Here is a 14,052-nt window from a genome sequence, read left to right as displayed (position 1 = left end):
CGGAACCAAAATACCTGACCGCCGCCTTTTTCTTATTTACATCATGTCCTGTTTCGCACCTCGTGAGAAAGCGTCTTCGGTTTTTCCCGCCACTCTCCACGCAGCGGACAATCGGAAAACATGATGACACAGGGTTCTCCCCAGACAATGGAACAACGGGGCCGCACCATCAGTGTTCTGACAGCGCCGTCACACTCTGCTCTATCAGGTAGTTTTTCTAAAATCCAGCCAGGCTGTTTGTGCTGAACTGCCCGCTCGTCTCTCGCAGCACTGCAGCTCAGAAAGCACAGTGGAAAAAAAAAACTCTGTCCAAGTCTTCATATAAAAAGCGCTCCTTCTGCTTGCATAGCTCCAAAAATTTATTTTACAGTTGAAAGCCTTCATGTTTCCAAAGTTTGCTCAAATATGGTGTGAGAGTGAAGAGACTTTCGTTCCCTCACAGAGAGAGAGAGTTATTAGATGTAAAAAAAAAAAAAAGCAGCGAAACAATTTTAATAAACAATCATCTTCACCACACAGCCGCAGTGAAACAGTAAAGTGTGAAAAACTGATTCAGAAAGTTTTTTCCATCCAGGATTCATCTTTAAAAGAGCAGATTTACTCCTTTACTTCTTCCAGAATTTTTTTTTTCTTTTCATTTTCTTTTTATTATTGTTCAGGGATGAGATTTTTCCGCGGATCTGCGGATTTGACCGTCCTGGGGGTCGATTTTGTGAAACGTCAAAATCCGTTGAGAAAATTTTAAGGGGGGGGGAGTAAGAATGCAAAAAAAAATTAATGCCAGGAGTACCTTTAGGGGCTTTCACAGTGGCGTATTCGTAGAGCTGCTCATTGCAGTGTTGTGTTTCATTTAAATACGGCCGAAATACGCGCGTACTCAGCCTTTAACAGTATTCGTTCATACTTGCAGTTGCGTGTGTTCGCGTTTTAATATTTGCACACAGTCGCGTGTGCCATGTTGCACCAGTTTCATGGCTATTTTCTGCCGCTGTGGAAGTGCGCTCTGTTCTCTACTGCATGGTGTGGTGCGGCTCAAAAACAGAGTCATTTACCATTATTATTATTATTTTTTATGCAGCGAGTGTGCGCGTTTATTTTAGAGTCACAGCTCTTTTCAGCTTTGATCAGACTAATCGATCAGGGCGTTTGATGAGCGCACCGACATGCAGCGAGTGCGCGTTTATTTTAAAGAGTCGCAGCTCTGATTAGACACACACAGAGAGAGAGAGAGAGGGTGTGCGCGCGCGAGAGAGCGGGTTTATTTTATTTTATTTTAAGGAGTCTGATAGAGGAGAGAGAGCGGGTTTATTTTATTTTAAGGAGTCTGATAGAGGAGAGAGAGCAGGTTTATTTTATTTTAAGGAGTCTGATAGAGGAGAGAGAGCGGGTTTATTTTATTTTATTTTAAGGAGTCTGATAGAGGAGAGAGAGCGGGTTTATTTTATTTTATTTTAAGGAGTCTGATAGAGGAGAGAGAGCAGGTTTATTTTATTTTAAGGAGTCTGATAGAGGAGAGAGAGCGGGTTTATTTTATTTTATTTTAAGGAGTCTGATAGAGGAGAGCGAGCGGGTTTATTTTAAGGAGACTCAGACTCCTCCGCTCTCTCTGACAGAGAGAGCGCGCATGAGAGAGCGCTTTTATGAAACTATGCGACACAGCGAAACAGTCCTCATATATAATTAGTCAAGTGTCAAGTGAAGCAGTGATCTTGTGATACAGTGTTATAGGTGGAGATCACATCGACTAAATATAAACCTTATATGGTCTGACAGTTCAATGGACACAGAACATTGGATTATACATGTACATGTATTTGAGGATATACATGTACATGTATGTTTGTTGACAAGTGTGCCATGCTGAAAGTGGAGAATGCTGAAAATCAAGTAAATCTAGTTATGAAAAAATATTTTGGTCACAAAAATACACATATACAGTAGATGGTCTTAGTAAGGGTTTACAGTTTGAATTATAGATATGAACACCTGGCATTTATAGTAGTTTTTAATATCATTTTAGTGCAATTTACATGTTTTAAAACAGCAAAAATGCTTTGGCTCCGCCCTGGACCCGCCGGGGCCTGGGGCCCCTGGACCCTGGCTTATTTTCCTCTGAAAATCGAATTTGCCAATCTCATCCCTGATTGTTGTTTATGCACCAATGACACCAGATCAAGTTACTTGTATGTGAGAACTTACTTGGCAATAAATTTGATTCTGATTTGACAATTAAATCAGTCCAGATTTAGCCCTTGTTCAAACAAGACAATTAGGGGTTATATTGTTGTTGTTTTTTTTATAAGTATGCAATTCCACTCAAAAATGATGAAGAAAAAAAAAAAAAGCTAAACTGTCAACATGACAGAAAAAAACTCTGCCTGGACTCTTACTGGACTAGACTAAAGGTACAGTGTGTCATTTTTAAAGAAGAGAGCAAATGTTATGTCCATCAAATATTAATGTGTTTTTAAACTTTTCAATGTCATTTGTTTTCTTAACATAGACAGAAAAATACAAAAAAGAACTTTGATATTACAACATAATTGTAAATTTTTTGTCTATTATTCTTGCTTTCAATGCATCTAAAACAAATCAAAATGACTCGCAACGCGCCCTGCTTCGGGTGATAATTGCCAACAGCACCGCTATACTAAAAATTTCTGGGGAGAACCCTGTATGATGTGTGCACGAGACCACTGTATGGAGTGTGCGTTCATAAGATGCAAGATGCTGTGGCGGGAAACATTAGATAACGAACATCGCATCGATTAACACGCCTTTTGAAGAATATATTGAACAGGATGTCTTTTCTAAAACCCCTGAAACCAGGTCAGATACCAGGGAAAACATCAGTCAGATGCAAAACATCAACCCCTGCAAGTGTAGAACCTTCAAAGAAGAGGTATGAAGAGAAAGGAAGAGAGAGGAAGTTTGTGAGTAGCTGGACACACGATTATCCGTGGCTGGGGAGGACAACACAATATACTGCCATGTCTGTCGGGATTTTCCTTCATTTACAGACCAGGCATTTGTAAATGTTGAAATAAAAGAATTTGATTTGCTTTATCAAAAAAACATACTAGCAAAATGATCATGGATTGAACAGTGATGAATTCAGAAAACACACAGGAGAGAAACAGATGCATATTGGCATTTACCAATTATTTTAATTTTTTCCCCAGTTATGAACAATCACAGGAGAGAAACATTATGAGCTATGTCTTGGTTAACAGATTAAAAGGCAAGAGGCTATGCATGCAATATGTAATAAAATTATTTTTTTGGAAATTCAATTTTACCACCCACACAGGAGAGAAGCAGCTCACGCTAAACGCAGCTCACGCCTGCGGCGCTCAATTGTCCGGACAACCAGCTTTTCCTATAGGACAAGTAAACCGCCAGGGTTGTGTGTACGTTAATAGAGTTGAACATTTTGGCAATATAAAATTCACAGAATGATAGTCATGATCAAAATGTGACATCATGAGTTTTAAGTTTACTTTGAACATTTTCTTTCAGTTTTTCTTTTTTCATCATTTTGACTGTTTCATGAACAGGAACTAGTTTGTTTGTTGCACAGATGTGTTGTTTAGCATTTTTTTTTCTTTGCATTGACTGAAATAAAAATTGAGCACTAAAGTCAAGGATGAACTGTCGTAAGTTCAAAACATGAGGCGAGAAAATCGTTGTTTCAAAGCGGCTTGAACACGATTCCGTGGAGACATGAGAGAGTTTACAGTGGATAAACAAGTGTTTGTTTATGGCTGTTTTGTCTTGCTGACAGGTGTTGAAGAAGCAGGGTTATGATGCAGCCTGTGACATCTGGAGTCTTGGAGTTCTGCTCTACACGATGCTGACAGGGTATATGATGTTTTTAGGATCATTTAAACACAAATAAGTTAAACTTTCATAGCAGATGATGAAATCTTGCATCAGCTAACACTAAAGAATGGAAAAAGACACCAATTTTAGTTTGGTGATCAAGGGCTCTAAAAATAAGTGGATAAAAGACGTTATGTTTAATGTCTGATTCTTCCATATCTGCTTTCAGCTTCACTCCATTTGCTAACGGTCCTCAGGACACACCAGAGGAGATCCTGGCTCGAGTTGGCAGTGGGAAGTTTTCACTCAGTGGAGGATACTGGAACTCTGTCTCTGCTGAAGCCAAGGTTTGAACCCTGACAGAAGACTGTGCTTGTCCTGCACAACATCTCTGATATTTGACCCTGACCTCCATGTGTGACCTTTGACCCCAAGGATCTGGTGTCTAAGATGCTGCACGTTGACCCTCACCAGCGATTGACAGCGGGTCAGGTCCTGCGACACCCCTGGGTGACGCACAGAGACCAGCTGCCCAAGTACACCCTCAACAGACAGGACGCACTGCACCTTGTCAAGGTAACACACACACACACACACACACACACCACTGTGTTTGACAACAGCTGACATGTCCAATCGTGTGAGTAATCCTGCTAAAAAGCAAACTGTTTGCTGAAGGCTAATGGTTTCTCACCATTTCCTCTTCGTCTAGGGCGCCATGGCTGCCACCTACTCCGCGCTGAGCAGGAACGTTCCGCCTGTCTTGGAGCCGGTCGGCTGCTCCACTTTGGCCCAACGGAGGGGGGTGAAGAAAATCACCTCCACTGCTCTGTGACCTCACGACCTTAAAACCTCACCTTCTGTCAACTCTGACCTCCATGTGATCCTCCCTCCGGTCTGGTGGGACAGACTACTGATGGACCTGGGAACAGCTAACACCAAATAGGAGCACAGAAACCAGTGCGCTGCGTAACGGGCCGCCGCAGCGTCTGATTGGGCTTTCTTACAGCTCGGCTTCACTGATCTGAGAGCTGTAATGGAAAAACCTTTCTCGCTCTGTGTGTGTGTGTGTGTGCACACGCTTTGGACAATCACAGGCCCAAAGACTGCAGGGTGTGTCAGAAAAGCTAAAGTGCTGTATTTATTTACTTCAAAGGGAGAAATCTGACAATAACATATTATTCTAAGGTTGACATTTTAAAAGCTGGGATTATTTTAGTGTAGTTAGCTGTTGATGCATTTAAATCTGAAGCAGTCTCGACTTCAAGATAAAAATCTAAGCGGTGTCAGGCATCAAGACCTTTGACTTCTCTGGTCAGTTGTTGGTTTGGTGTCTGATGGTGAGTTTTAACTATCCCACATCAATGCTGAGAATTAAAACTTTTGATCACTTATTTTCCCACTATGTCCACATAACGTTGGCTGGGTGTATTTCAGAGCGAAACCTTTCTGTGCCCGTTAACTTTGATTTTAAAGCATCAAAGTTAACAAGATTGATTCCCCCTTTTAATTTTTTTAGTCTGTCATTCTGTTAGAGCTGCACAAGTCCACTTGTGATTTGGTGTGCCCACTCCCAGTAATTATCAAGATTTGGGGGGGGTGTTCACCTGTTCTTCCTTCAATTTGGGTACTTGAGTTCTAAATGCAGCATCTCAGTTACATCTTAATATTTTGGGACTCCGTTCATGCCATTTGAAATTACTTATTGGTTGATTAGAAGCATTGATTAAGTCACCTCTTTTGCCTTATTGGTAGCAGAGATATCCTTAAAAATGCTTTATATTTTTAACAACCTTGACTTTTAAACTATCTGTTCCAGAAGTTAATAATCTGGAGATGCTCACCTAAAAATGGAATGTTTCTACCAGCTTTGGTGAAAAGTTGTTATCCTGTTTCCTAATTAATTTGGGCACAAACACAAGTGATAACTTACCAAACACACAGGGTATTGATGCTTCCAGACAGGCTTAGCTTTACTGAAAAACCGCAACAGTTGTTAATTTCTCTGTGGGAACGTTTGTCCTGCTGAGGAGTCCTACACCCTCCTGCTTTTTCCACACTACACACAGGCTGTTCTGCGTCTACTTGTGAAATGGACTTGAGGTGTTTTTGGGGCACTGGAATACTTCCTAACAACACACGAGCAGCATCCTGGCAAACTGCAGGCATCTGAAGGTTGATGAGCACCTGAACAAACAGCAGCAGTCAGTGGACTTTAGATATGTCGAGTATCTCAGGTTTCTACGGGACTCTTTTTTTTTCTTCTACAGCAGACAAATGTCCATAAAAAGCACACTGATGGGCAATGAGCTATTCTGTGATATAATCCCAACCACTGGGTGAACATTCAGGCATTTTTATTTCAAGTTCTCCAGTGTTAAGTATCCACTTTTTTTTTCATGTCAGTAAACCCCTGTGATAAAGCTTCCAAACCAAAACTGCAGCATTCTGCAGTGTCCAACTGATGCTTTTATTCTTTTGACACTGTAACTTGACCCACATATTATAACTCATCTCAGAATTTTACTTTGCAACAGTGATCCTGCTGTAAACAGTGACTGACCCTTCGAGAAGTTCATTTTTAGTTTAAAAAAAAAATGCAGATCATTATGAAGCTTTTATGCTCAGGCTCCATTGAAATTAAAGTGAACTAAAGTGGGTTTTTTTATGTATTAGTGCAGTGCTTTTTCTTGCTTATGTTGTCATTTATCAAAACTGCACAAGTTTTTTTTTGGTGTTTTAAGTGTGACCACAAACATTTCTTTTCAGTGCAACTTTCACCTCAAGACAAAAAAAAATCTTAGCTTCACAGCCCAAATTTGTGATTTAAGGAACAGTCAACTTTCACAGGTAGAATAACCCAACATCTGATTATGAAAATTCTTGTCAAATTTCTTTATCTTAGTTGGTATTTTAAGCAATAACCCAAACCTCAATTCTTACATGGAAACATCTCAGTATCCCGTGTCTGTTAATCCTTAAGATTCCTGTTTGCTGAATGTTTGACATCATATAAGGATGTAACTTCACTGCTCTGTGGAAATGTTAGACTTTCTTAATGTTTTCTATAACTGTTATTGTTGTACAGCCATGGGGAAGGAAGGTAAGATGACTGATTTTACTTTAATTATGAACATCTTTCTCCTCTTCTGTTGGATTCAGGCCTGCTGCTACACCACTTTTTTTTTACCTGGACTTTCTATTAAAAATAATAAAAGGACAATCAACAGCCTGTGACTTTTAATTATAATTTTATGTTGGACAGACACATAGCATCACTACAATACAGCAGTCTCCAGATAAAAACACTTTTTGGAACCAGAGAACACGTTTTATCCGGGCATGATTGGTAAAGATCTGACAGTATAGTTTGAAATGACTTTAATCAAGTTGAAGCCTGCTAAATCGGACAGTAGAAACTGAAATGATACAACACTGATTCAGACAATCATGGAACTGAAACATCAAATCGTCCTGAGCTCTGCCGTGAATTTTTGCAGTTGCATGATCAACAGACATTTAACCGCCTGCAGGCCTACATATAATAAAAGTGATACACAAGTGGCATTTCCCTTTAGTACTACACACACACAAAAAAAGATTCCATAGGCAAATGTCAAATTAGTAGGGGGGCCTTGGGAGAAGCCTCAGTCCCAAAAATCCCATGGATGAACAAAATACATGTCAAATCAAGATTTAGGTTTTTTTTTACTGTCCATATTGAATTGACTTTGTACTTAATGGAAATGTTTGTGTGCAATACCTAGTGTGCAGTTTCTAGCTTGTATGCTCTTTAATGTCTGAGATATGGAGGCTTAAAATAAAAAGTTGCTGCAAAAAAAAAAAAAAAAACAGTAAAGGAAAAAGTACCTCAGTGTCTTGACTGTCCAAAAGAACTGGCCTACCGGTAATTGTAATTTTCAATTTATGGCTTGCTGAAACTTGCAAATATTTTCATATTTTGGAACAGTTTGAAACACCATCTCCACTAACACAGTTTTTTTATGTATACCATGCAGTGAGGTGACAAAATTTTGTATTTGAAACAGTAAAAGGAAAATCTGCCCGAAAATCATACCACTGGAAAGTGCATGTTTTAATTACTAAAAGCACAAAATTAAGTTGGTACCTTTAACTAAACCGCATCACTGCAGCAATGCGGTCGCTCCCAGACCACCAATAACAAGCAAAAATCTATTTAAGCATAAAAATTCAAGAAGAAAAAATAATATAGCACCTTCAACTGCACCACAGACTAAAACAGTTAAATGTGGTTTATTAAACATTAGGTCTCTCTCTTCTAAGTCCCTGTTAGTAAATGATATAATTGATCAACATATTGATTTATTCTGCCTTACAGAAACCTGGTTACAGCAGGATGAATTAATTCGCTTAAAGGATCTTTTCTCCGCACTAACTGGGAAATATTCCATGAAATGGAAATAAATGAAGCCACCGAAACAACAGATTACATTAAATTTTGTGTAGACAGTGTTATGAGTAAGAAAGAAGTTACAGTGTATCCAAACAAAAAGCTGTATATAACTAAACAGGTGAAAGAGTGTATTAACAGGAAAAAAATAGCATTTAAGAACAAAGACAGAATGAGTGTGAAAGCGGTACAAAGAGAACTTAATACATTGCTGAAAAAGGCCAGGATACTACACAGGGAAACTATTGAGAAGAACTTTAGAGAATCAGACATTAAAACGCTGTGGGATAACATCAAGCCAAAAACAAACATGAACCCAGCTAAAAAGACACTTGCAACAAATGATGATCAAGGAAAAGCAAACGAGCTAAATGACTTCTTTTTGAGGTTTGAAATACAAGATTTTTCCGATGATTGTAAGAATATTTTGGAAAACCTTCCTGTTGACCAAAATACCAGGATTGCAATCGACCCATGGAGAGTTCAATCAATCTTTAAGAAGGTGTCTACAAAAAAATCCACCGGTCCAGACGGCATCTCTGCAATGCTTATAAAAGCATGTGCAGAAGAATTGGCCCCTGCTTGGTGTCCTGTCTTCCAGCAGTCTGTAGACCTTCATACTGTACCAACCCTCTGGAAAAGATCCATTATTGTTCCAATTGCCAAAAAATCATGCTCATCTGGAAACAATGACTATAGGCCAATAACTTTAACATCTGTTATAAGCAAGTGCTTCGAAAAGATTATGCTATCTTTCCTCAAGACGGATGTTACAACCCCTGGCAAAAATTATGGAATCACCGGCCTCGGAGGATGTTCATTCAGTTGTTTAATTTTGTAGAAAAAAAGCAGATCACAGACATGACACAAAACTAAAGTCATTTCAAATGGCAACTTTCTGGCTTTAAGAAACACTAAGAAATCAGGAAAAACAATTCTGGCAGTCAGTAACGATTACTTTTTTAGACCAAGCAGAGGGGAAAAAATATGGAATAACTCAATTCTGAGGAAAAAATTATGGAATCATGAAAAACAAAAGAACGCTCTAACACATCACTAGTATTTTTTTTGCACCACCTCTGGCTTTTATAACAGCTTGCAGTCTCTAAGGCATGGACTTAATGAGTGACAAACAGTACTCTTCATCAGTCTGGCTCCAACTTTCTCTGATTGCTGTTGCCAGATCAGCTTTGCAGGTTGGAGCCTTGTCATGGAACATTTTCTTCAACTTCCACCAAAGATTTTCAATTGGATTAAGATCCGGACTATTTGCAGGCCATGACATTGACCCTATGTGTCTTTTTGCAAGGAATGTTTTCACAGTTTTTGCTCTATGGCAAGATGCATTATCATCTTGAAAAATGATTTCAACATCCCCAAACATCCTTTCAATTGATGGGATAAGAAAAGTGTCTAAAATATCAGCGTAAACTTGTGCTTTTATTGATGATGTAATGACAGCCATCTCCCCAGTGCCTTTACCTGACATGCAGCCCCATATCATCAATGACTGTGGAAATTTACATGTTCTCTTCAGGCAGTCATCTTTATAAATCTCATTGGAACGACACCAAACAAAAGTTCCAGCAACATCACCTTGCCCAATGCAGATTCGAGATTCATCACTGAATATGACTTTCAGCCAGTCATCCACAGTCCAAGATTGCTTTTCCTTAGCCCATTGTAACCTTGTTTTTTTCTGTTTAGGTGTTAATGATGGCTTTCGTTTAGCTTTTCTGTATGTAAATCCCATTTCCTTTAGGAGGTTTCTTACAGTTCGGTCACAGACGTTGACTCCAGTTTCCTCCCATTCGTTCCTCATTTGTTTTGTTGTGCATTTTCAATTTTTGAGACATATTGCTTTAAGTTTTCTGTCTTGACACTTTGATGTCTTCCTTGGTCTACCAGTATGTTTGCCTTTAACAACCTTCCCATGTTGTTTGTATTTGGTCCAGAGTTTAGACACAGCTGACTGTGAACAACCAACATCTTTTGCAACATTGCGTGATGATTTATCCTCTTTTAAGAGTTTGATAATCCTCTCCTTTGTTTCAATTGACATCTCTCGTGTTGGAGCCATGATTCATGTCAGTCCACTTGGTGCAACAGCTCTCCAAGGTGTGATCACTCCTTTTTAGATGCAGACTAACAAGCAGATCTGATTTGATGCAGGTGTTAGTTTTGGGGATGAAAATTTACAGGATGATTCCATAATTTATTCCTCAGAATTGAGTGATACCATATTTTTTTCCCTCTGCTTGGTCTAAAAAAAGTAACCGTTACTGACTGCCGCAATTATTTTTCTGATTTCTTATAGTGTTTCTTAAAGCCAGAAAGTTGCCATTTGAAATGACTTTAGTTTTGTGTCATGTCTGTGATCTGATTTTTTTCTACAAAATTAAACAACTGAATGAACATCCTCCGAGGCCGGTGATTCCATAATTATTGCCAGGGGTTGTAATCCTGTACTTGACCCACTCCAATTTGCTTATAGGCAGGGTAGAGGCACTGATGATGCCATCAACAGCTTAACCCACCTTTCACTTAAGCACTTGGAAGAGCCTACTGCATATGCATGGATTTTATTGGTTGATTTCAGTTCAGCCGTTAATACATTACAACCATACCTGTTGCTGTCTAAGTTAAAGGAAATGAATGTTAACCCATTTTTAATTAGATGGTATCATTCTTTTTTAACTAATAGATTACAAGAAGTCAGAGTTAACCGAGCTCTTTCGGTACTCAAATCATCAAGCACAGGTGCACCACAAGGCTGTGTCAGTTCTCCTGTTCTCTTCACTCTTTATACTAATAACTATACAAATAATTACTGTAATAACTGTTTTTAAATTTTCTGATGACACAGCCATTTTGAGCCTACTGCACAAAGACAAGTCCAACAAAGTACTTTTCTGAAGTGAAACACTTTGTGCAGTGGTGTGATGACAACCACTTGGTTTTAAATGTTAATAAAAACAAGGAAATGATTCTGGATCCAAGGACTGTTGGGGACCATACTGCTGTCGTCATACAAGGTACTCCTATTGACCAGGTCAGCTCATACAAGTACTTGGGGCTGCACATAGACAATACTCTCAGCTGGACTGTACATGTGGACAGTTTGTGTTCTCGACTCCATCAGAGACTTTATTTTCTTTGTAGACTTCGTTTGTATGGTGTCAATCAAAAAATAATGTTTTACCAGGCACTGTTAGAGAGCCTAGTCAGATATGGCATGACTGCCTGGTACGGCAACCTCTCTGTACAACTTAAAACAAAACTTAAATTGATAATGCAATGAAGATAATTGGAAAGAAACAATATCAGTCCCTCAGCTCACTCTATGAAGAGTCTGTCTTGAAAGCAGCTCAGAGGATATTGATGGATTCAGCTCATGTCCTTCACACAGAGTACACTCTCCTTCCCTCTGGGAGAAGGTATAGAGTCCCTCGGAGCAGACTGAATAGACTCAAAAATTCATTCGTCCCCATGTCCATCAAATTGCTAAACAATAATGTCTAAAACTGGAATTGTGCAATACTTATGGTGTTTCTCCTGACTTCCTGTCATGTTAATTTGTTATGGATGTGGTTGTGTTTTTACTTGTATCTGTTTGTTTTCCTTTTGTAAAGGCACTTAACATGAGTCCAAGACAAATTTCCCTGAGGGGACAATAAAGTGCATCGTATCGTAGTTTAAATGAGTCAACACCCCCGAGTCACACTAACTGTCAGAATGCTCGAAGCACGGGTCGAGGAGGAGGAGTAGCAGCAATCTTCTATTCCAGCTTATTAATTAATCAAAGACCCAGACAGAGCTTTAATTCATTTGAAAGCTTGACTCAGTCTTGTCCATCCAAATCGGAAGTCCCAAAAACCAGTTTTATTTGTTGTTATCTATCGTCCACCTGGTCGTTACTGTGAGTTTTTGTGATTTTTCTGACCTTTTGTCTGACTTAGTGCTTAGCTCAGATAATTATAGTGGGTGATTTTACCATCCACATAGATGCTGAGAATGACAACCTCAACACTGCATTTAATCTATTATTAGACTCAGTTGGCTTCGCTCAAAATGTCCACCCACCACCTTAGCCACACTTTAGATCTTGTTCTGACATATGGCATAGAAATTGAAGACTTAACAGTATTCCCTGAAAACCCCTTTTTGTCTGGTCATTTAATAACATTTACATTTACTTTAATGGACTACCCAGCAGTGGGGAATAAGTTTCATTACAGTAGAAGTCTTTCTGAAAGCGCTGTAACTAGGTTTAAGGATATGATTCCATCTTTGTTATGTTCTCCAGTGCCATATACCAACACAGTGCAGAGTAGCTACCTAAACTCTGTGAGTGAGATAGATTATCTTGTCAATAGCTTTACATCCTCACTGAGCACAACTTTGGATGCTGTAGCTCCTCTGAAAAAGAGAGCTTTAAATCAGAAGTGCCTGACTCCGTGGTATAACCCACAAACTCACAGCTTAAAGCAGATAACCCGTAAGCTGGAGAGGAAATGGCATCTCACTAATTTAGAAGATCTTCATTTAGCCTGGAAAAAGAGTCTGTTGCTCTATAAAAAAAAGCCCTCCGTAAAGCTAGGACATCTTACTATTCATCACTAATTGAAGAAAATAAGAACAACCCCAGGTTTCTTTTCAGCATTGTAGCCAGGCTGACAGAGTCAGAGCTCTATTGAGCCAAGTATTCCTTTAACTAGTAATGACTTCATGACTTTCTTTGCAAATAAAATTTTAACTATTAGAGAAAAAATTATTCATAACCATCCCAAAGATATATCTTTATGTTCGACTGCTTTCAATAATGCTGGTATTTGGTTAGACGCTTTCTCTCCAATTGTTCTGTCTGAGTTACTTTCATTAGTCACTTCCTCCAAACCATCAACATGTCTATTAGACCCCATTCCTACCAGGCTGCTCAAGGAAGCCCTACCATTAATTAATGCTTCGATCTTAAATATGATCAATCTATCTTTATTAGTTGGCTATGTACCACAGGCTTTTAAAGTGGCAGTAATTAAACCATTACTTAAAAAGCCATCACTTGACCCAGCTATCTTAGCTATTTATAGGCCAATCTCCAACCTTCCTTTTCTCTCAAAAATTCTTGAAAGGGTAGTTGTAAAACAGCTAACTGATCATCTGCAGAGGAATGGTCTATTTGAAGAGTATCAGTCAGGGTTCAGGATTCATCATAGTACAGACACAGCATTAGTGAAGGTTACAAATGATCTTATAGCCTCAGACAGTGGACTCATCTCTGTGCTCGTCCTGTTAGACCTCAGTGCAGCTTTTGATACTGTTGACCATAAACTTTTATTACAGAGATTAGAGCATGCCATAGGTATTAAAGGCACTGCGCTGCAGTGGTTTGAATCATATTTATCTAATAGATTACAATTTGTTCATGTAAATGGGGAGTCTTCTTCATGGACTAATTATGGAGTTCCACAAGGTTGTGTGCTAGGACCGATTTTATTCACTTTATACATGCTTCCCTTAGGCAGTATTATTAGAAAGCATTGCTTAAATTTTCATTGTCAGGCAGATGATACCCAGCTTTATCTATCCATGAAGCCAGAGGACACACACCAATTAGTTAAACTGCAGGAATGTCTTACAGACATAAAGATATGGATGACCTCTAATTTCCTGCTTTTAAATTCAGATAAAACTGAAGTTATTGTACTTGGCCCCACAAATATTAGAAACATGGTGTCTAACCAGATCCTTACTCTGGATGGCATTACCCTGAGCTCTAGTAATACTGTGAGAAATCT

General features: G+C 39.0%; 1 protein-coding gene across 5 annotated transcripts in view; it reads left to right on the top strand.

The window, feature by feature from the left end:
- LOC117508307 (ribosomal protein S6 kinase alpha-3) overlaps nt 1-7,049 on the top strand; it is a 166,082-nt gene extending 159,033 nt beyond the window's left edge. For all 5 annotated transcript variants that reach the window (XM_034168034.1, XM_034168045.1, XM_034168025.1 and 2 more), the window contains 4 exons: nt 3,785-3,861; nt 4,052-4,169; nt 4,258-4,398; nt 4,535-7,049. In XM_034168034.1, the coding sequence (XP_034023925.1) occupies nt 3,785-3,861; nt 4,052-4,169; nt 4,258-4,398; nt 4,535-4,657 (459 nt within the window). In that variant the 3' untranslated portion in view covers nt 4,658-7,049. The remainder of the gene's footprint in view (nt 1-3,784; nt 3,862-4,051; nt 4,170-4,257; nt 4,399-4,534) is intronic.
- Nucleotides 7,050-14,052: the final 7,003 nt, after the last annotated feature.

Source organism: Thalassophryne amazonica, chromosome 1, assembly GCF_902500255.1.
Source record: "Thalassophryne amazonica chromosome 1, fThaAma1.1, whole genome shotgun sequence".
Classification (NCBI taxonomy): domain Eukaryota; kingdom Metazoa; phylum Chordata; class Actinopteri; order Batrachoidiformes; family Batrachoididae; genus Thalassophryne; species Thalassophryne amazonica.
This window is presented reverse-complemented; position numbering and strand designations above follow the sequence as displayed.